The 20,003-nt window shown below is 50.2% G+C and overlaps 1 protein-coding gene across 1 annotated transcript; it reads left to right on the top strand.

The window, feature by feature from the left end:
• Positions 1 to 9,912: 9,912 nt before the first annotated feature.
• On the top strand, positions 9,913 to 20,003 carry LOC306958102 (maestro heat-like repeat-containing protein family member 2B; the record flags this gene model as incomplete). The annotated part of the gene is made up of 30 exons (XM_079549517.1): positions 9,913 to 9,937; positions 10,223 to 10,344; positions 10,484 to 10,606; positions 10,742 to 10,907; positions 11,063 to 11,161; positions 11,308 to 11,459; positions 11,803 to 11,946; positions 12,485 to 12,577; positions 12,863 to 12,932; positions 13,048 to 13,161; positions 13,264 to 13,337; positions 13,670 to 13,789; positions 13,935 to 14,042; positions 14,232 to 14,391; positions 14,519 to 14,559; positions 14,736 to 14,877; positions 15,277 to 15,329; positions 15,659 to 15,766; positions 16,047 to 16,166; positions 16,338 to 16,460; positions 16,595 to 16,750; positions 16,972 to 17,094; positions 17,398 to 17,477; positions 17,884 to 18,019; positions 18,136 to 18,228; positions 18,384 to 18,470; positions 18,645 to 18,768; positions 18,971 to 19,080; positions 19,544 to 19,696; positions 19,818 to 20,003. The coding sequence occupies 30 exons, from the start codon at positions 9,913 to 9,915 to the stop codon at positions 20,001 to 20,003; spliced, it is 3,405 nt and encodes a 1,134-aa protein (XP_079405643.1).

Below are 20,003 nucleotides of genomic sequence, written 5' to 3'. Positions count from 1 at the left end.
TTTAATTTCTCACCACTAAGCAGTATGACTTTGTGTTAAAGAGATGCAATGATGCCCTGTACAGAGTGGGAAAGAGTAAGAATAGAAATGTTTAAGAAAGCAGACTGAAATATAGTGAAATAGACCATTTTGTAAAAGATTCTTATTTGAGGATATGCAGACATCATTGCTGCCTTCTGGTCTTCAGTCTCAGGTGGAAACCTGACTCATGAGGGAAAATACTTTTAAGAGGAAATGGATGCTATTCAACAGAAAGAGATCTAAATGACAGGCAGTAATTTACTCAGGCCACCCATGAAACCAAGGAGAAAATGTTCAAGAAAGTGAAAGAGTTCCTCTATCTCATCTCCTGTTGTAACTGTTAATGCTACAAATTGCAGCAGAGAGAAGGAAATTTGTTACACACCTTTGCAAATATCAATGAAAACATCAGCATAAAAAATGGTTATATTCTTGGCACAGCTCCCTGATATTCTGGCCTGAGGACCTACAGTGAAGGTTTTTGGATTCAAACTTGCTTCTGCTTGAAGCATTCAAACCATGCTCTGCTTGAACTTTGCTTTCCTATATCTCGTGAAAGACAGACTATGGTGTCTCAAAGAAGAAATATGATTTAAAATAAGGGAAAATAATCTGCAACTAATAGCTAGGGTTCTACTGAATCACAATTTTGCCAGTCTGTTTTTGTCAGAATCAATAAAACGTGAAAGTGAAAGCATTAAACCTTACTAATGAATCTACAGTTTAGCACTTTAGTTATTCAGGTGGAGAACGGGATTATCATGTTGAGTTTTAGAATCATAAAATCCTTAGAGTTGAAAGGGACCTCTGAAGGGCATCTAGTCCAACTCCTCTGCAATGAACAGGAACACCACAGCTTTATCAGGTTGCCAAGAGCCTTATTCAGTCTCACCTTGAAAGACTCAAGGCATGGGGTATCAACCACAACACTAAGCAACCTGTTCCAGTGCCTTACTACCCTCACTGTAAAAGATTTTAAGGGTCACAGATGGAAGTAGTGGCCATAGAAGCACCATGTTCATCTCTGAATCTGCCTTTATAGCAAGGGGAATCTAATTGCTCTAGAAAACTCAGGCGGTGGTTTTGGTGGTTCCATTTATTTATTTATTCTGTGTTTTACTTTGTTATTTGTTTATTTAACTCTTACTTAAGTGTGGCACAATATTAATGGAAAGTGAATTTGTAGTTCTGTAACGATGGCAGCATTTGTATTACAAATCCTATTCCTTTAATCCATGTAGAATTTGAAAGTCCTATTAGTGATATTTTATGGCGAGTTCCACCAGTTTAGCAGATATTGAAGAAACAGAGACTTAATAATGGTAGAAGAAAAAGCTGGAGGGAATCCAGACAGACATTTACATCCTCAGTTTGATACAGAAAATGTTAAGAGAGTGTGGGATTGCACTGTCAAACCTGTAGAATATGTGTAAGGTACTGCTATATTATGATAGTCTTGTTTATGAATGACTTTCTCAAGTTTCCACTTAAAGAAGTCTGTGCTTTGTTATTGCAAAGGGAAAGTTAGAGACAGCCTAATGTATGCATTTTCTCTTTGTGTACCCCTAGTTAACTCTTTCCTAAAGTATAGGCTAGATGTCAGAGCTTTTCAGGAAGTATTACATGGAGCTTAATAAGTTTTAATGTCATGTGAATTATCCTTACTCAACTTTTTAAATTGAGAGTATGAAATGATTTCTAAATAGACAAAGACAAAAACTATGTGCATCACAGAGATCTCACTGTGGGCTGTAGGCAAAACAAGTAATACCTGCCATAATATACATGGCTTGCATCCCAGACTGCTATTTTCTCCCTTCTTCCTGCTCCTCCTACTTCATTCTTCATTCCTCATGGGATGTTTTAGAGGAAAATAGGATTCTTGCTGTCAGTTTAGGATTTTGGACTGGCTCCCCATCACCTCCTTCTCTGCCACTGCAACTGGAAATAGATGTGGCAAATAGCCAGAAGGGGACATATTCCCCCAGAAGAATTTAGAAATTGTCAGGAGTCTTTTTTCCTTTGTGGGCCAACAATCGCAGTAGGAATGAATGTGCACTGTGACACTCACCACTGTGTCCAAAGCTGGATTAGGAGAATAACAGTAGGAATTACAGCTGTCTATGGGAAAACAAGCAAAATGCTCACAACCTACAGTGCCTGACTGATTTCTATACATTCCTTGATCTTGGAGTTCTTTTGTTGTTCCCATCACATAAATACAGAAAAAAATTACTCCTCTATTAGTTAATTTTCTCTCTACTTTTTGATCAATTAGAAATACACTAACAAACAACATGTTTAAAATGTGGTTTGTCATATAGCTTGTATTAAAATAAGTACTCAAGTCCCTAGGAGAACCTTGTCAAGAAATTAACAGTTTTGCACTTTGTAGTTCCTCAGGGATCAATTAAAAGGCTATTATTCTTTTCACTGATGGAGCAAGATGAAAACAAGTAATACCTCCAAGGGAAATTTGCATAAAACATAAATTGAACTTAATGAGAGTAGTCATTTGACAAATGATGTTAGCTGTAAGATGCATTTAGCATCTTGTCAAGAGCTGTGTTTCTGACTAGACTAATTTTTAAGTCAGAGCATGCCACAGCCTGTCGTGATGTAAATGAGACAGTGTAGTGACTTTGACAAGGCCTGAGAGCACAGGAGAAATCCAAGTTAACTGGATTCAAATTAACCTGTATTAAATATATGAAGGAAACACTAGATGAGCAATCATAGTCTAGGTTGAGCTGAACTTTAAAGGAGCTCTGCTGTTTTTAATGCATTAAAATACAGAATCTTCAAAATAAACATTACGTTTTCTGAATGTAGACAATAACTATGAGAAGTAGAAGTTAAAATAAAGTAATATATGGAGTGGAGATGGATTCAACCTTGCTTTGATAGTACTAAGGCACACAAATATATTATGACAACCTACAGGAGAGCTATTCATGCAGTAAACTAAGGGGGCAAAAGTTCTTAGAAATCTGGTAAGGCTTCTTGTCTTGTACACATGCTTTCGATGAATATCCATGGGAATCATAGAATCACAGAATCACTGAGGTTGGGAAAGACCTCTAAGATCACCTAGCCCAACCATCAGCCCACCTCCCCCCACACCCACTGCCCACGTCCCTCAGTGCCACATCCACACGGCTCCTGAACACCTCCAGGGACGGTGACTGCACCACCTCCCTGGGCAGCCTGTGCCACTGCATCACTGCTCTTGCTGAGATGAAATTCTTCTTAATATCCCATCTTGCTGAGATGAAATTCTTCTTAATATCCCATCTGATCCTTCCCTGATGCAAAATGAAGACATTTTGACTAAAATAACGAGCATAACAAGCACAAGTTTAACTGTGTTCTTTGGTCTAGTACAGGAGGGCAAAAGATACTGAAAAAGAGGAAACACTCATACTGAAAAGCTTTTCAAAAGTACTTTCCACAGAACAGTCTCTCTGAAGGGAGAATTAACTGAAGATAATGACTCAAATAACAAGGCTATATGAATATGAATGTGTGGGAAAGCCCAATGACTTATCAACTCTTCTGCTCTTGTTGCTGGTTTTCTTTAGTCTCCTCAGGAATTATATCCTGTATTTTTTTTTCCCCCAATAATTAAAACTACAGCAAGTACATATTACTAGCTAACTTCAAACCCCGGCTAGATATAGAAAGTTTTCTGTCTTTTTATTTTGACTGTAAACCTACAATACAAACATTATACAAAGATCCCAACAAGGCCAGAACCACAGCTTCCTTGTCAAGTATGAAAAGCGTGTATACAAGTTTGTCTTTAGGTTTGTGTCACACCACTGAGTGTGACACAGCCTCACTGTGGTGGCAAAGCATTCTGAAAGCATACAAGTGCTTATAACACTCAAATTGAAGCTTGTAGATTGTATGGAAGGACTACATCAGTGTTGTCCTATTATAAAATATTTTTGAACATAAACCAGAACACAAAATTATAGTAAGTTTAAAGCACAGTTTACAACAAAAATCAAGAAAAGCTATAAGCTAAAGCACAAGTTGAGAAAAATAAACATTAAATTCTGAGTTTCTATTTAGCCCTCTTAATAAATGCATACTGTCATTTATAACCCTGCATGGAGTTAAGAGCTCCAGTTCTCTGTTTATCACTTGTTCCTATACAGGAAAAGAGGACAATGTGAGACTCTTACGGTCCCCATCATAAGGGTAACACTGCTTAAAATTGTAGTTGCTCCTTGGCTTGCTCCAAGCTAGACACAGATGACAGCCAGCATGAAGGAAAGTAGGAAACACCCACGTTTGGGCTTGAGCATGAGACTGAGTCATGGACTGACAATAAAAAGATCTTTTGATCCTAGTTTTTCTGCTTGTGTAAATCTGTTGTTTTCCACTGTGCCACTGCTGAGGCCATTTGTCTTGCTGAGTAACCCTACCAGCTTGTCAGATTAGCAGCAATCTGCTGCTCTTCTGTTGAAGAGCTTGTAACTGCTTGTAGAGGAGCAACCATTAAACTGAAATGCTGTCAGGTCAGTCTGACTTCTCTCATATTGTGAAGATTATTCAACACAAAAATGGGTAGAAAGAGGGAGTAAGTGACAACTCTTATCCAGCAGCTGCTGCTGTGGACTTGGCTCTAAGATAGACAGCATCAAACTCCACAACTGGCTTAGAGATCCATCAAGGTTGTTCTTAAATTGATATAATACTGCTTCATCTTTCAAAATAGAGAAGGTGTATTTTGCCCTTCTCCTTATGTCACTGTATCTTCAACACATTTCTAAACTTGTCAAAATAAAGAGCATTTGCACTGCAAGTGATTTCATGGGTACTTGCTTAGCACAACTGGTACAACCCATATGTCTCTCCAGTGAGATTCACAGGAAAAAAATAAAATACTATATCATATCTTTCATTTTACGGGAAGATTTTTGATTTCTGTAGAAAAATTGGTATCCGGATTGTTCCTCTAGAGACAAATGTGACTGTCACATGCTCTAGTGCAAACAAAAGGGAGAAGAGTCCTGTCCCATCATCTACAAAACAGTGGCATTAATAGATTAAGAGGCTCTAAAAGAACTACTCCACCTACACCTTTAAAAGTCATATCCAAAGGCTCAATTTTCTGGTTTTCTCCATGTTTAAATACCTCCAGTTTCTCTACCATCACAACAGTCTCATGAGTTTACACACATAACTTCCACAGCAGGCAGGACAAAGAGTTCTGTTGTAAGAACAGACCTAGCTAGAGCTTTCTTGCAGGCCTCACACCTATATTTCTTCCATAAATCGCAGTCAAATCTCTGTTCTAAGAGGCAATTGCTGAGTTGGCTGCTGGCCCTGGAAACCATAGTTTCAAATAAAATGCAATAGAGGGGAAAATAAAACCACATTTCTTCTTAAGAACAACAAAAAAAAAACAAAACTAAGTACTGCTACAAAAAAAAAAAAAAAAAAAAAAAAAAAAAAAGGAAGGATTTTAGGTAATGGCAATAAAAATGAGTTCAAATTTAAACCAGAATGAGAAAAATGTTCTGAAAAAAAGATTCCTGCCTAAAGGTCAACAGGGCAAGAACTTCAAGTGCTATGAAATGAGACAGCTCCCTGAAGTTAATGGAGTCCTGACTGTTTATACCAGAGGTCAATAAAAGTCTATTTTCAGGAGATTCACCTCCATGTACATGAGTTCTAGTGAAGGGTCAAATCATTACACTGCAGCTTCCCACTCACAGTCTCAATTTTTGATTGATTTAGCAGTTACCTGTGTTAATGGGCAGAAACAATATGAGAAATGCTTAATTAATGTCACAGGAAATGCTCCAAATATGTTTGGGAATAACAGGGACAACATTAAAATGTCAGTAAAGATTTCATAGATTTACAGTCCTTTCAGTTTAAACTTTTACTGACTTTTATTGACTTGTCACACAAGTATATCCCTGGTCTGCCTTTAATACTTTTTATTTATTTATATCATTTTTTAAAAATTGAAGCTATAGATACTGGGAAAGCAGGAGACAACTAATTTCATGCTTGGAGGTATGAGATGCTGAGGAGTTTAGCAATCCAAAGTTGCATCACCTCAAAGTATTTTGTAAGCTGTTTACAATCTTGGGCTGGAAAGAATCCTTGATGTGAACAGAAAAACAAAACAAAACAAAAAAAAAGTGAAGGAAGTGGAAGAACCTTTGAGTCCTCTCTCTACTAAAGCAAGACAGATAATACCACTTTGTGGTAGAAACATTTAAATTGCTATACTGAATCATACTTACGAATCATCAAGTCCACATCAAAGCCACGTTTAACACAGAAGAAATGAAGAAGTTCCTTTGTATCTGACAATTTCTTTTGAAAAACCATGACATCTTTCCATACTTTTTTCAAAAACTTTTCAATTATTCTTAAAACAGAAACAACCCTCCCTCCCCCCCCCCCCAATCCAGAATTTTGACGAGACAGAAATAAAGCTTCTGTTTTGAACAGTTCTAGCTTGGAAAGCCATGGCTGGCATGAGTTCCTACCTCAATGTAAAGAAATGAAATGCAGGAGAGTCCCTACTGCTAGATAGAAGTGGTATCTGCTTTTTTTTTGACTTGGTATTTGTTAAGGATATTGTTTAAAAGTTCATAAAAGCCTAATTTTTCAATAACAGAAATCAAAGAAAGAAATAATGCAACACTGTTCCAGAAGACTGAAACACTGCTTGTGGTGTATTAGACAACTAATAACCCAAAAGTAATACTAGACCATTTTAAGCCTGCAAATTTTTGAAATAGCTGCCTACCACTCAGAGCCAAGCAGAACAATTCCTGCAGAAGGAAACAAATCTCTCTAGGTTGAATCTGAAATTAATCTTAACTCTGTTCTTATCGGACTCTAGCACCTGCAAGAACAGATACAGCTTGCTCTGAGGAAAAACACTTGGACTTGGCATACCAACACCTACTTTTATGATGCTGTCTCGCTCCAATTTATAGGAGGGAGAGGAGGTTCTTTCGTAATCTATATACCCGGCGTGAGATTAAGAAGCAACGGTTCAAATGTTGGTCCGACCAGTTTATTACAAATCTTAATCAGGGAAATGGGGGAGGGGAGGACGGACACTATTATGATTAGGGTAATGGGGAAGGGAAGGAGGGCGATAGAAAAGACAGAAGAGAAGAAGCCAGGAGTCTTTAGAGGCAGCAAGAGGGACATAGTCACCACCATGGATCCAGCGAGGTTCGTAGTTCCGTCTTTGATCCTCAGTAGCGGTGGGTCGTCGGGCAGAGTTGTTCTATTGATGACGACGGCGACGCACGACCATGGCGATGATGGCCCCTTTTCAATGGTTTCAAAGTGGTTGAGTCAGCTGTCTTTGCAGTGACAGCTCAAATCGAAAGTGGTTGAGTCAGCTCTCCTTGGAGTGGCAGCTTCTGGCTCTGGGATCTCAGCAGGAAACTCCTTTGCTCTTATCTTCCTGGCCTTGCCAGCAGATAAGAGGGAGCAGGGAGGTGCCAACTTGTATCTTGCCTTCGCAGGGTACAATGGCATTGTCCCCCAGTCTTCCCTAGCAAACAGGAGTTATTTGGTAACAGGCTAGTAAGCAGTCCTGAGCACTATCTTCCAAAGGCAAACAGCTCCAAAGGTGTAAAATTGTCCACACAGCGATGTTGATTGCCACACCACATCCATCACTTGCCTCCTCAACAAAACACCTAAGGAAGCAAGCTTTGAGCCAAAAAAACAAAGAAGGATTCTCACACAATATCAATTCCATCATTTTTGCAGCTTGGATGGCATGTCAGTGTCACTCGTAAGTCTCTCATATTCAGAGACTGTACATGAGTTTGAATAGCTGAGTCAAGGAACACTGTTTTCACGGTTCATGCCATCAGTTGAAGAAAGCAGTGCTTCTTTTATCAGCTCTTCAAGATCTTGTTTTTTAATGTGTGCTGCCAACAAGAAGGGAATACTCTTCAGTTTTTCTTCCAACAACTGTCTCTCATAGGTCTCCAGAACTTGTATATGGTGGAATACATTTTGTAGGTTATGCAGTCAACAGACAAGGGAGCATCTCCACCCCTTTTTTTTGAAATTCTCCTTGGTCACCTAGCAGAGAACAATCTTTACAAACCAGTCTTCTGTGCTTTATTGTCAGCAGTTGTGCTGTTATTAAAAATGTACGTATGCTGTTTTTCAGATCGGTAATTTGGAAGTTTGTGCAGTGTGGAGTATTAATTATAGTGCACGACATCTTCATTTTCTAACCCTGTACACAGCCAAGTTACATTCTGTGTGTGCGGACAATAGGAAGAGAAAGAATGTTAGGTCTTAATGATCAAAATAATGCAGATTTTATTTTCCCAGTCGATAGAATTACACAAGAAATAGCCTCACCCACTGCTTCTGGTGATTCCAGTGGCTTTTTATATGAATGCTGTTAGGTACGTTCGGAAGTGTAGATGTGTATGGAGGACTTAAAGCATTACGTATGTGAGGGCCTAGACCTATTTCCAAGCTGGTGCTTGACAGATCCACAAGATAACAAGAAAGCTGTAGCGTGTAGCTCTTGTCTGGGGAATATATGGTAGTGGATGTATGTGGATGGTAAGTCTTAAGGCAAAAGTCATTATCTGACTGCTGCATGTCTCTGATCAACATTGGTACTGAAAAAATTGTCACTTGTGCTCCTTGCACTTGTAGAGCAGAGATGTCTGATAATGAGTGAGTGGGAAAACAGAGCAAGCAGAGGGAGAGAGGTGTCTCTAATAAAGGATGAAACTTGCTGGAGGCGGTTTTGGAAACCAGGAATATATCTAATAGATTTCTGGAGGGGGTTAGGGACATCAATTGTGGTGCCTCCTGTGGTTGATCAGGTTGGTCAGTTCCAATGCTCTCATCCTCCAGCTCAGTTTGGAGCCCGTCTCGTTCGATTCTGACAGTATCTAGCTCAGATTGGAGGGTGTGCTGTTGAGATTGAAGACTGTGGAGTTTGGATTGCAGGGAGTCTTTCTCAATTCGGAGGGCATCTCTCTCAGATCGGAGGTTTTTTCTCTGGAGCAGGAGACTCTCTCGCCCATTTTGAACTGTTTCCCTGAGACTCTCCCTTTCAATTTCACAAGCTCTCTCACTTTGGCCCCAACTGCTCAGTTGTGCTCCATCTCATGCCCACACACCTGTCCAAGATCAAGGTACACAAAACCTTGATCCCAACACCATCCCAGTAATCAGCCAATAATTTACCACCTCTATTCTCCTCCTTCCTTCTGGGACCCAGCCTCCAGTCAGAAGGACAGAGGAGAACACTCCTGCTGCTCCCAATCCCTTTAGTGTCTTTCCATGGGATGCAAAGTCTCTTTCTGACATTCTGCCATTTCCTCGTGGCAGCCTCCCATGACCCTACTTGAATGACAGTAAGCAGATGGTGGAGTTCTTGTCTGATCAGGTGCGGTGGAGTCTCTCTAATGGCTCTGACACGTGCCCCTAGTGGACAGCAGAGCTCTCTGGAGAGGTTGTCGGGCAGCAGATGGGGGCCTCAGTGCCTCCCGGCATGGAGTCCCCAGTCACTAAGACAATGCCAGGCAATGGTGCCCAGCAGCTGCTCCCTGGCAGGGGCTCTCCATCACCCGCTGAGGTGACTCCCTGCGTCAGCATGGAACCGGAACCCCAGAGCCGACTGCATCACACAAACGTGCTGTGTTTGAGGGCCTGCAGGGTTGCCCTGCACGCTGTCTGGTTCCCAGCCCGGGGCGTGTCATTCATTCTCTGTGAGGTGACACTGCAGTGTGGTGTCACAGTGGCTGCCTCATGCACCCTTGTGGGTGGTGGGAGCGGTGGCTCAGTCCGCTTGTGGGACCCGCAGGAAGTGGAACCAGAGAGAGCTTTGCGTCTATCTGGAGGCATCCTGCTATCATGGAGAGGCTGAGAGCCCTTCGAGGTGAGTCCCTCCACCTCTCTGCACCCCGTGACGCTGCCGAGCACACGTGTGCCTCCAGTGTCTGTTTAGGACGTGCCAGCAGCACTGTCCTTGCTCTGCCGAGTGCAGCTGCCCACCATGGTTTCCCCAGCACCCCAGCAAGGGGAAAGCTCCCTCCCCTGCCCCCGCCAACCACTCATACCCCTGCGCTGTGGGGCTGGAGGAGCGTTCCTCCCACAGCTGGCCGGGTGCTCGGCCCTGGCTCCAAGCAACACCAGCGGCAGCTGCTCTGCTCTTTCCTTCCAGGTCTCTTTGCTTGTGTGGGCTGCGTGCCCAGACGGACGTGTCGCAGGGAGAGAAGCAGGGTGTCAAGCCCTGTCCCTACCTGCGCCGCGACCTTACTGCTTCGGCGCCTGCAAGATCAGGAGGTGAGCTGGGGACATCCGACCAGCAACCCTTGCCCTCCTGGCCCAGGGCCATGGCCCCGTGGGCGCCAGGCCCGGCAGCACATCCACAGAGCGATGGGTGGCAGCGGGCAAAGCGAGCGTGACTGATCCTTGTCCCCAGGGTGACCGAGCGCAGGCGTACCGTGAGCTGGAGAGCGCCCTGTGCGAAGACATCAGCCGCCCGCCGTGCGGAGTGGTGAACCGGCTGCTGGCAGAGGTGTCCCGGGACCTGACGGCAGCCCAGGTGAGGGCTCACTCCCAAAGGCAAAGGGAACCGCCTGCCCACGCTGGTGTTCTGCCGGCGGATGGTGGTGGCTTAGCTCTGCCAAGGGCCTCAGGCAGTCTCCTGTGCCGCGTGTCACCAGTGACTCTCTTCCAGGGCGTGACCAGCAATGTGAGGACAGCTGCCAGCAATGTCCTGGTGGCTCTGGCTCGGACGCACTTCACCTTGGTGATGGCCGAGCTCCAGAGCCACCTGAAGGCCACGGGGGACATGTGCAAGGAGTTTGTGCTCATCACCCTGAGCAAACTCTTCGGCACCTATGGTAGAGTACCCTCAACCTCCTGACACCTATAACTACCGGGAAAGGGGTCTCTGCCCTCTGCGTGTGATCTGCGTAGAGCTGGGGGATGCAGGGCTGCAGCCCCTCCTCCCTCGCTGCCAGGACTCTGACTGTGGCCCTCTCCTTCCTCTCTACAGCTCCACAGTGCATCCCCTTTGTGTGGCTGATGCTGGCAGGCCTGCGCAGTGTGGTGGGCCAGGTGAAGAGTGGCCAGATCCTGCGCATCGCTTGTGCTGGTGAGTGCCGGCCCCAGAGCAGGGGGCCTCAGGACAGCCCTTGCACCTCACCCTGCTGCAGACTCTCACAGGCTCCCTTTTCTCTCACTCCCTTTTTCAAAAAAATATTGCTGTTATTGTGTAAGTATTTTGTTATGTTTTTCCAGTTGTGAAACAGTGGCTGGATGGAGTGAAGATTCACTTGTCCGCAGGAATGCAGTGCCCCTGGCCTGCCATGGAGAAAGAGCAGATCTATGAGAACCTTCACGAGCTGCTCTTCTCCGTGATGTGGAACTGGCAAGACTGCCAGGAGGAAAAGGTGAGCACTGCTGCATTCCCAGCCCAGGATGGCAGCAGGGGCACCCGTGTCGGCAGCTCTGTCTGTGCCCAGTGGGCTGAGAGCTGAGGGGTGATGAGAGGGAGTGGGCTGGCTCTGCAAAGGGCCCTGAAGTGGCTCTGTGCCAGGGAGCAGCTGCATGTCACAGCACTGTGGCAAAAAGAGCCGGGGATGAGGGTATGGGGAAAAGCTGCCTGCTCTCCAGAGCGAGCCCATCTCCTGCTGGGCGTGGGGGTGTGGGGAAGGGGAAGGGAAAGGGAAAGCCCTCTGTGTAGGAAGGGCAGACCTTCAGTCTTTGATGCTGGGCCTCTGCCATCCTCTCCAGGACAAACAGGCCGTCCTTGGGGCTGTGGCTGCCATGTTGGATGTTCTCCTGCAAGAGGAGCAGCACCAAGAGCACGTCTGGGAGCAGCTCCTCTGGCTCGTTCACCCGTGTCAGGAGATCCAAGACACCTGCAGGGTGGCCAAGGTGAGTTGTTGTGCAGGGCTCAGGGTGGACGTGGGGCCCGTGCAAGTGCCACGAGGGGTCAGGGGGATGCAGGGAGGAGGTGGGGAGCCCTTGGAGAAAGAAGGGATGGGTGTTCAAGGGAGGTCTGAGGCTTTCTGAGCTCTTCAGTCAAAGAAGGAATGGCCTGGACGAGAGCCAGGAGGGAGCCAAGAGTCACAGGGGCTCATCTCCTGGGGATGGGAGGCTTCATCACCACCACCTGGGTGGTGGGGCTCTGAGTGCCTGAGGAGCTCTGTGCTAACAACTGGGGGGACCACAGCCAGTTGCATCTGATGGGGGAGAAGTGGGCTGCTGGGTGGGAAATGCCTGCAAATGATGCCCAAACACGGCTCGATTGAGAGCAGAGAGACTCTCTTTTGTGCTGCTGGGTGGTGGGGGATAAACAGGAATGCCTGTGCAGGAGCTTCTCCCTGCAGAGAAACAATTGGGAAACAGTTTCTCCACTCGCAAGTGGCTAGATGTGGCTACATCCCTTTCTTCCTCTCCTGCTCTCTTGCAGAGCCTCACTATCTTCCTGGAGGCCTTAGGCGGCACTGAGTCTGTCATTCCAAGGGACAAGTTTCTGGATGTCGCTAGCGCTGTGTTCTACCAGGTAAGGGGAGCCTATCCTTGTGCCTACAGCAGTTTCCCTCTTGGCTAAGTCTCAGGAGGACTGCAAAGCCCCGATCCCCTGAATAAGGAGGCTCAGCCTTAGCTCCTGCATGCTCAAGGCTGCTCTAGAGCCGTGCATGTACTCCCGGGGATGCTGTGGGGTGGGCTGGGTTTTGTCTGCCTGTCCTCTTCCCGAGAGTGCCCAGGGAGACGAGAGCGGGCAGCACGGTGTCTTTTCCATCCTCAGTGCTGATGTGATTTTCTCAAATGGACCTTGTTCCCACAGCTCTATGATGACAGCAAGCAGCACAGCGAGGCTGCTCGTGCACAGCTGACCCACTGCATCATGCTGCAGGGTAAGGAGAGGAGCCTTGGCCATGCTTGGTGGTGCCCTGACCAAAACCTCTCTCACAAACCTCAGGAATGGGTGTGTGTTGCCTGCTAATACAGTGTGGGATTTCCTCCCTGCAGCCCGGATCTGCCCGGAGGAAACCATCCTGTTTCTGCAGTCGCAGCTAGGCGATGACTGGGAGCCTGGATGCGTGGCAGCCCTGGGTCTGCTGGGTGCTCTGGCTCGCTCTGACGGTCAGTACCACGGGTTGGTCAGTACCACGCCTTGGGACTGCCAGGGATCCCTTTTGCCATCTGCGCTGTGGCTCCGCTCATGCTTCTGCGCATCTCTTGCAGAGCCCATGATGACACAGAAGCTGCCCCAGGTCGTCGAGGCTGTGCAGCGTCTGTGCAGCGACCCCAGCGTCCGGGTGAGCTGGTTTGGGAAAGGAAAGTGCTGTTGGGGTGGTGATGCTGCTGCCAGCACAGGCAGGGCTGGGGTGACTGGAGAGGTGCTGGAGCATTGACCACACGGTCATGATGGCTCCTGTGGGGAGAGCAGGCAGAGTGGAGCGGGCAGGTCCCTGTGCTGTGCACGGAAATTGCACAGCCTGGTGCTAAGGCCTGGCCCTCGTGTCAGAAGCCAAAGCTTCTCCTCTGCTCTTGCTGTCTCTGCTTGTGCCCAAAGGGCTGCCCTGATGAGCAGGTGGCTTCCCTTTGCCTTCTGACCAGAAAAATCGCACCCACAATTGTTCTCTGGCAGGTGAGGACGGCTGTTCTGCATTTCATTAATGATCTGTTCAGTGCTAATGCCTGGAGCTGCTCAGCCTGGGATGTGGTGGGGCACATCTTCAGGGAGTTCAGCCGCACCACGGCAAGAAGGGTAAGGACAGTGGGCAGCATCTTCTTTTGGAAGACCCGTGCTGCTCGGAGGGTGGCACAGAAGCACCGCTGGGGCCACACCTAAGCCTCCCGAGAGGCTCCTGAGAACTGAGCGTAACCAGTGGTTCATTACAACTGTTGTGCAGGCATCCGGACACCTTTCTGCCCAGGAAGCCCAGGAAGAAGGAGCTCTCCAGGAGCTGTGCACGGACATCCTGGGATCACTGGACGTCTCTGTGAGAGGGATGTCCAAAGTAGGTCACGCTCTGCCCTGCTGCTTCTCCCTGCCCTTGCCCCACGTGTTCCTCGTCCCATTCCAAGACCCCAGGTCTCTCCTCCAACGTGCTCTGAAGCACAGCGGACTCGGGGAAATTCACAGAGTCCTCTTCCTCTGTGAGCAGAGGCAGGAATGCTGACCTGCTCAACTGCCTCGTTCCCTACAGCTCCTGTGGCCGCGGCTGCTGTTGTTTGTGGTGCCGGCGCAGTACACGGGTATGCTGATCCCAGTCTCCCGCTGTGTCTGTGCCCTGGCTGAGAGAGAGGAGCTGACAGGACGGCCGATAGAACATCTGGATCCCCATTTTGTCAGCTCCATGTTTCAAGGTAGGAGCAAAAAGTCCCCCAGTGAGCTCTGCTGACCTGTGGTAGCACCCAGAAGGGACAGCGGAGGTGCGCATGGCTGGGCACGCAGTGTCTTGGAGTCTTACTCAGCACTTTTTTCTCTTTGCAGGCCCACTGCTGACGCCCCACATACTGCTGGCACGACTGCTGGTGAGTACATGCTCCAGAGGCCGGTGCCACGAGCACCCAGGAGGGAGCAGCATGGCCATGGGCAAAGCTGTTGGCTGCTCCTTGCCTGCCAGGGCAGAGCCAAGTTGCTTCCTTTTTGGGGGGAAGCAGCTGCTCTTGCTGCAGAAGTGACCCTGCTTCTCGTTGCTCTCACTCAGGTGGTGGCAGGCAGCCCTGTTGCAGGCAGCAAACTCCAAGCCGCTGCCTTACTGCTGATGAAAAACCTCCACAGCAGGTTCCACAGAGCTGTGGGGGCCACGTGGGCTGCTGAGATCCCCCTGCTGCTGCAGTGCCTTGAAGGTAAAGTACTGGTGGGGAGGAAGAGGCGGAGGCTGGGAAGGGGGGTGAGTGAAAATGCAGCTCTGCAGTGGCAGAGGGGAAGCACTGTGCCCTGCAGCCCAGTGCTGCGCTGTCTCCATTCCTGCGAGTCAGCTCTGAGGCCCAGGGACCTATGCCCCTGGGGATCTGCCCATTCCAGGACAGGGATGGACCCTTCACATCCCCTCAGACAGCAGCCTTGGAGCAGTTAGTTCCGTGTTCCTGCGGGGACAGTGTTTGTGGGGAGGGACAGGTCACTGTGGAGGAGGCGTGGGTCCCAGCTTGGCTGTGTCAAGTGCCCAGGCCAAGCCAGGTTTGCAGCAGCTCTTCTTCTGTGCCTTGATCCCAAGTCAGGGTCTTTTTCTTCCCATTGCTGTGCAGGGAGAAATGAGAGCTTCCCGGACACTGCCGAGTTTGAGCGCCGTCTGCTAAAGGTACAGCATTGCCGGGAGGCGCGGTGCAGAGGAGTGCTTGCCTGCCCCAAGTAGCCCCGCTCCCATGTGAGCCACTGTGGGGCAGGAACAGCCTCTCAAGCGCTGCTGCGGAGCGGCCGCACGCCTTTGTGGCGCTGCCTCTTCCGCGCTGTGCCAAGCCGCGGGGGGTCTTAGGAGAAGAGGGCAGCTGGCTTTAATGGAGGGAACGCTGGGGGAGCTGGGAGAGGGACTGTTCTTCCAGGCACCTCTCCCCAGAGGGCTGCAGCAACTTGGGAGTGAGGGAAGAGGCAAAGGGCAAGGGAACATTGTCTTCTCCTGTTCCCCAACAGTTCCTGAGGGCGTCAGTGGACACCGTAGATGATGAGGCGTGGGCCGAGGCCCTGAGCAGTGAGCTGAGCCGGCGACTGAGCAGCTCTGCCAGCAGCTCTGCAGAAAAGGTGAGTTCCCCCCGGCTCTACCCAGCGGTGCAGCTGCAGGTGTCCAGCTGGGGCTGGGGCTGCAGCTGGTGCTCTGCCCACGCGGGATGCTGATGCTGCTTCCCTCCCAGTCTGTGCCCCCCAGAGGGCCTTTCCCTGCAATCTGCCCGGGGATGGCTAAAGCTCGGCCCTGCAGCTGCTCTCAGAGACTCCCAGGGGGCGTGGGTCCTCCCCACCTGGCCCTCCCCCAGCAGGTTAAGCTGCTGCCACATCTCAGCTTCTTCCTTCCCTTCCCATGCAGTCGTTCCTGTACAAGGCTCTGGGCACAGTGCTGGGATCCTGCAAGGGAGTCCTCCACGTCCAGGAGAAGCTGCTGCAGCACCTGGAGGAGGCAAACGCGGAGGAACCATGTGAGGCCCAGGTGAGCTCTCCTCTCCTCCAGCTCCTGCAAGCATCCCTGCTGTGGCCCTGGGGCAGAGGGTTTCTCCTGGCCCTGCTCCGGGCCTTTCAACCTCTGCACTGCTGCCGTTTTGCTCAGGAGAGGACCTGTAGATTCAGGCCTGTGCCAACGGCCCCTTGTTCTTTTGTGCAGGGAATCATCTCTCTTCTCAGCCATGCTGCTGAGAACAACTTCCACACAGTCCTGGCCACGCTCACCATGTTTGCGTCCAGGCTGTGCAAAGGCCGCAATGCCAGGATTTCCAGGCGCAAGAAGGTAAAGCGTTACGGGTTTCCACCTTGGCATTCTTCGGCCTTGTTTTCCCTGCAGCTCCTGCCTTGGGAGCCCAGGTGCATCGCGGGGCACTGGGGGCCGTTAGCGAGTGTCTCAAGGCATTTCTTCCCACACAGATGGAGCTGGACAGCACGAGAGCTCATGCCACACGCAGCGCTCTCATGCTCGCCCACGGCAGCGTGGCACTGTGTGCCTCCAAGGAACAGCTGCTCGCCCACCTGGAGGGAGACATCGTGGGCAACATCCTGATGCTCTACAGCTGCAGCTGCCGGGTAAGGGCTCAAAGCAAGCCAGGGTGTCTGAGCGCCCAGCTGCAGCCCCTCCACATGGGGGGATGCTGAGATGGGCCTTCCCTTTGCAAAGGTCCCTCGGGGAAGGGTTTGTGTCCACATGAAGATCCAAGCCCTTCCCTTAGTGTTGTCTCCACGTGTCCCCCTTGCAGCCCTTGTCCCTTCCCGCAGTTCAAAGCATGTTCTTCTCTCTTGCTCCTCAGGACTTGCAGAACAACCTTGCGCTGCTGCAGAGCATCACCGACTGCAGCTCTGCCTTCCAAGCCGTGGGTGATTCTGCAAGCTTTAACCGCTCCTTGAAGAGCAAGCTGCTGGAGATCCTGATGGTGAGTGCCTAGAGACAGGGCTGTCTGCAGAGGAGTTCTGGGCTGCGCCACAAGGCTTGCTTCCCTGGGGGCATACGGGTGTCCAGCAGCCACACGTCTCCAGCTGGTGGGGACCTTGGGTGCTGGCAGGCAGGGGCTGGGCAGCGGGCTAGGTGCACCAGCTGTCAAGCTGCTGCATCCTGCAGTGCTTCCATGGGAAAGTGATGGGGCTGGTGTGTGGCAGTTGTGCCTGTCTCGGGGCCGGGTGGAACAGCTCTTGTGTGCCCCTTGCCCTCTTTGACACTGTCTCTCTGGGACTTGCAGGACCTGATGAAGAAGTACTACTCGGGCATCCCTGTCTCCCCAGTGCCTCTGAAGGTGGTTCTGGCCCTGGAGCAGTTGAGGTAAGGACTGAGGTTGCAAGTCAGGATAGTGGTCCCCATTTTGGGTAGCTCCTGAGGGCCTGGAGGGGGCAGGGAGGGAGGAGCCCCATCTACAGGAGAGACGGCTGGGCTGTTGTGCCCAGCGAAGTTGAGGTTTGGGGCAGGGAGAAAGGCGCTGGTGCTCCTGTCGCCTGGCAGGGAAGAGAAGGGAGAGCTGGGGTCTCCCTCCCTCCAGAGCGGGAGGTGGTTCACTGCTGCTGGGGAGGAGGTGGGCGCTGCTGGAACTGAAGACAGTGCTCAGCAGCATGAGCTGGGGGTATTGGCTTTGTAGCTGTTGATTAGGAGAAATTCAGAGGTTGCCTGAACCAGTCTGGAGAGCACTGGTAGAGGCCCTTTCTGATTTCTCTTCCTTTTTTCCTCCTCTCAGCAAGCTGAAGCCCTCTTTTGAAAGCAAGGACATGCGTGAGATGTTGGTCCTGTGCTGCAAGAACATCGTGACACACCCTTCAGCAGAGATGATGCTGAAGATCAGGAAGTCACAGCAAGCAGCACAGTACCTGCAGGTAACCTGCCGTAACTTTCCCGGCCACCTCTCGGTCGGAACCCTACCTCAGCACACACAACCTCTGCTCTGGCAGCAGCCGTGATGCTACACGTCACTCCCCTCTTCTGCTTTCAGCTTCAGCAAACATCACTGAAAGCTCTGGGCCGGCTCATGGTGGTCCTGCTGGAGACAGAGCCCAGCGGTGGCTTCTTTCAGAACATAGTCCACGTGAGTATGTGCTGCGGGAGCAGCAGTGCCGGTGCTCAGTGAGGCGGGAGGCCTTGAGGGAAAGTGCTGGGAAAGGAGGGACAGGGAGAGGGGTGGCAGGAAGGGAAGGAAAAGACGTCCTCAGTGAGACAGATGCTCTACCCCAGGTCCTGCAGAAATCTATGACATCAACCAATGTGTGGGAGCGCAAGAGGGCCCTGCAGACCTGCTCCCAGCTGCTGGCTGTTTGTGAAGAGCTTCAAGTGAGTAAAGGGCCCCACCGCATGCCCCCTGCTCCCTCCCCGGTGCCCCCGAGCTGGAAGGTGAGCTCCGCCCAGCTGTGCATGCTGTGTCACGGCGTGGGGAAGGCACAGATGGGAGAAGCTGGGGAGAGCTGGGGCCGTCTACAGCTTTGTTCCTGCCTCTCACCCCTGCAGAGAGGAGATGCCTGTGAGCACTTTGGCTCCTTGGTGGGATTGCTGGCACCTCTGACGTGTGACCCCATGCCCGCATCCCGCCAGCTGGCCGTCACCTGCCTGACCTCCCTTCTGCGAATCCAAGGTGAGTAGAGCAGGCGTGCTCCAGCCCTCTGCCCTCCTCCGTAGCACTCCCAGAGCCCCACGGGCTGGGCCCTCTTGACAGGAGGGAGAGGCACCGTGCACGGTTCTCCTCTTGTCCCCATCCTGTCCTCTGTCTCTCCACCGTGGAAAGCGGTCCTATTTCCAGAAGCATGACTTCCCTTTTCTCCCTGTGCTCTTTCCAGCCAAAGCAGTCAACACAGTCATTGAGACGGGTGACATCAAGGGCCTGTGCGAGGGGCTGCATGCCTGCAGCATCGCCTCTCAGCTCCAGACCACGTCCAAAATGGCAAGAGTAAGTGGACCCAAAAAGGGGTGGTGGGATCTCTGTCCGTAGAATTCTGCATGGCCCTATGCTGCCCCCAGCCTCTCACACCATTTCCAAAATGAGCTGTCACCCTGAGACTGCTTTTCTCAGCAAGTAGCAGGAGGCTCTGAGCTATGTCTGGCCTTCAGGCACCCAGTGCAAGGAGCTGATGCCATGACGTGTGTTTGTGTGTGTGTGTTTGTGTGCATGGGTGACTGTGGCTGCTGGGAGGTAGGCTTTGCATGTAAGCAAACACCATGGGTGCAGAAGCTGGGAGAAGGCTCAACCGCCTTCCGTATAAACAGCAGGGTACAGACAGCAGGAGCGCTGTGATTGCCGCCTGAATGAGCGGCAAGCCGCTGAGCTAAGAATGCCCTCAAGACTGCTTGGTGTTTGGAAGAGCTGCAGCAGAGCAGTGATGGGATCTCTCCCGCTTCTCCTTTCTCGGCAGATTGTGTGCAGAAACTTCCCCATCGAACGCACCGTTGACTTCATGGCGGCCATCAAGGAGACGATCCGGAAAGCCAACGGAGTGCGCGTGCGTGCGTGTGGGAAGTGGATGACCACCTTCCTGCAGATGCACGGGAAGGACATCAGTTGGAACGTAAGAGACTTTCTCCCACGTGTCTTGGACTTTTGCTGACTATTGCACGTGGTTAGGCCCTGCAGGGTGCAGGCCAGGTCCAGGATGCAGCAAGTCATTCTTTCTCCCCTTCTTCTTTCAGGTGCCACCGACCCTCTACATCCTGCGCAGCATCACATCGTTTGCGCAGCAGAGCACGTTCCTGCCCTTCCTGTGCCAGGCGGTGGTCATCCTCACCCGCTGTCACACAGAGGCCGTGATGAGCAACTTCTCCCGGCCGCTTGGGCCAACAGACAGGTACTGGCACTCCCGCCTTTGCTGTGCCTGA

The sequence above is a fragment of the Tetrao urogallus genome (genome assembly GCF_951394365.1).
Source record: "Tetrao urogallus genome assembly, chromosome: 1".
NCBI classification, from domain to species: domain Eukaryota; kingdom Metazoa; phylum Chordata; class Aves; order Galliformes; family Phasianidae; genus Tetrao; species Tetrao urogallus.
This window is presented reverse-complemented; position numbering and strand designations above follow the sequence as displayed.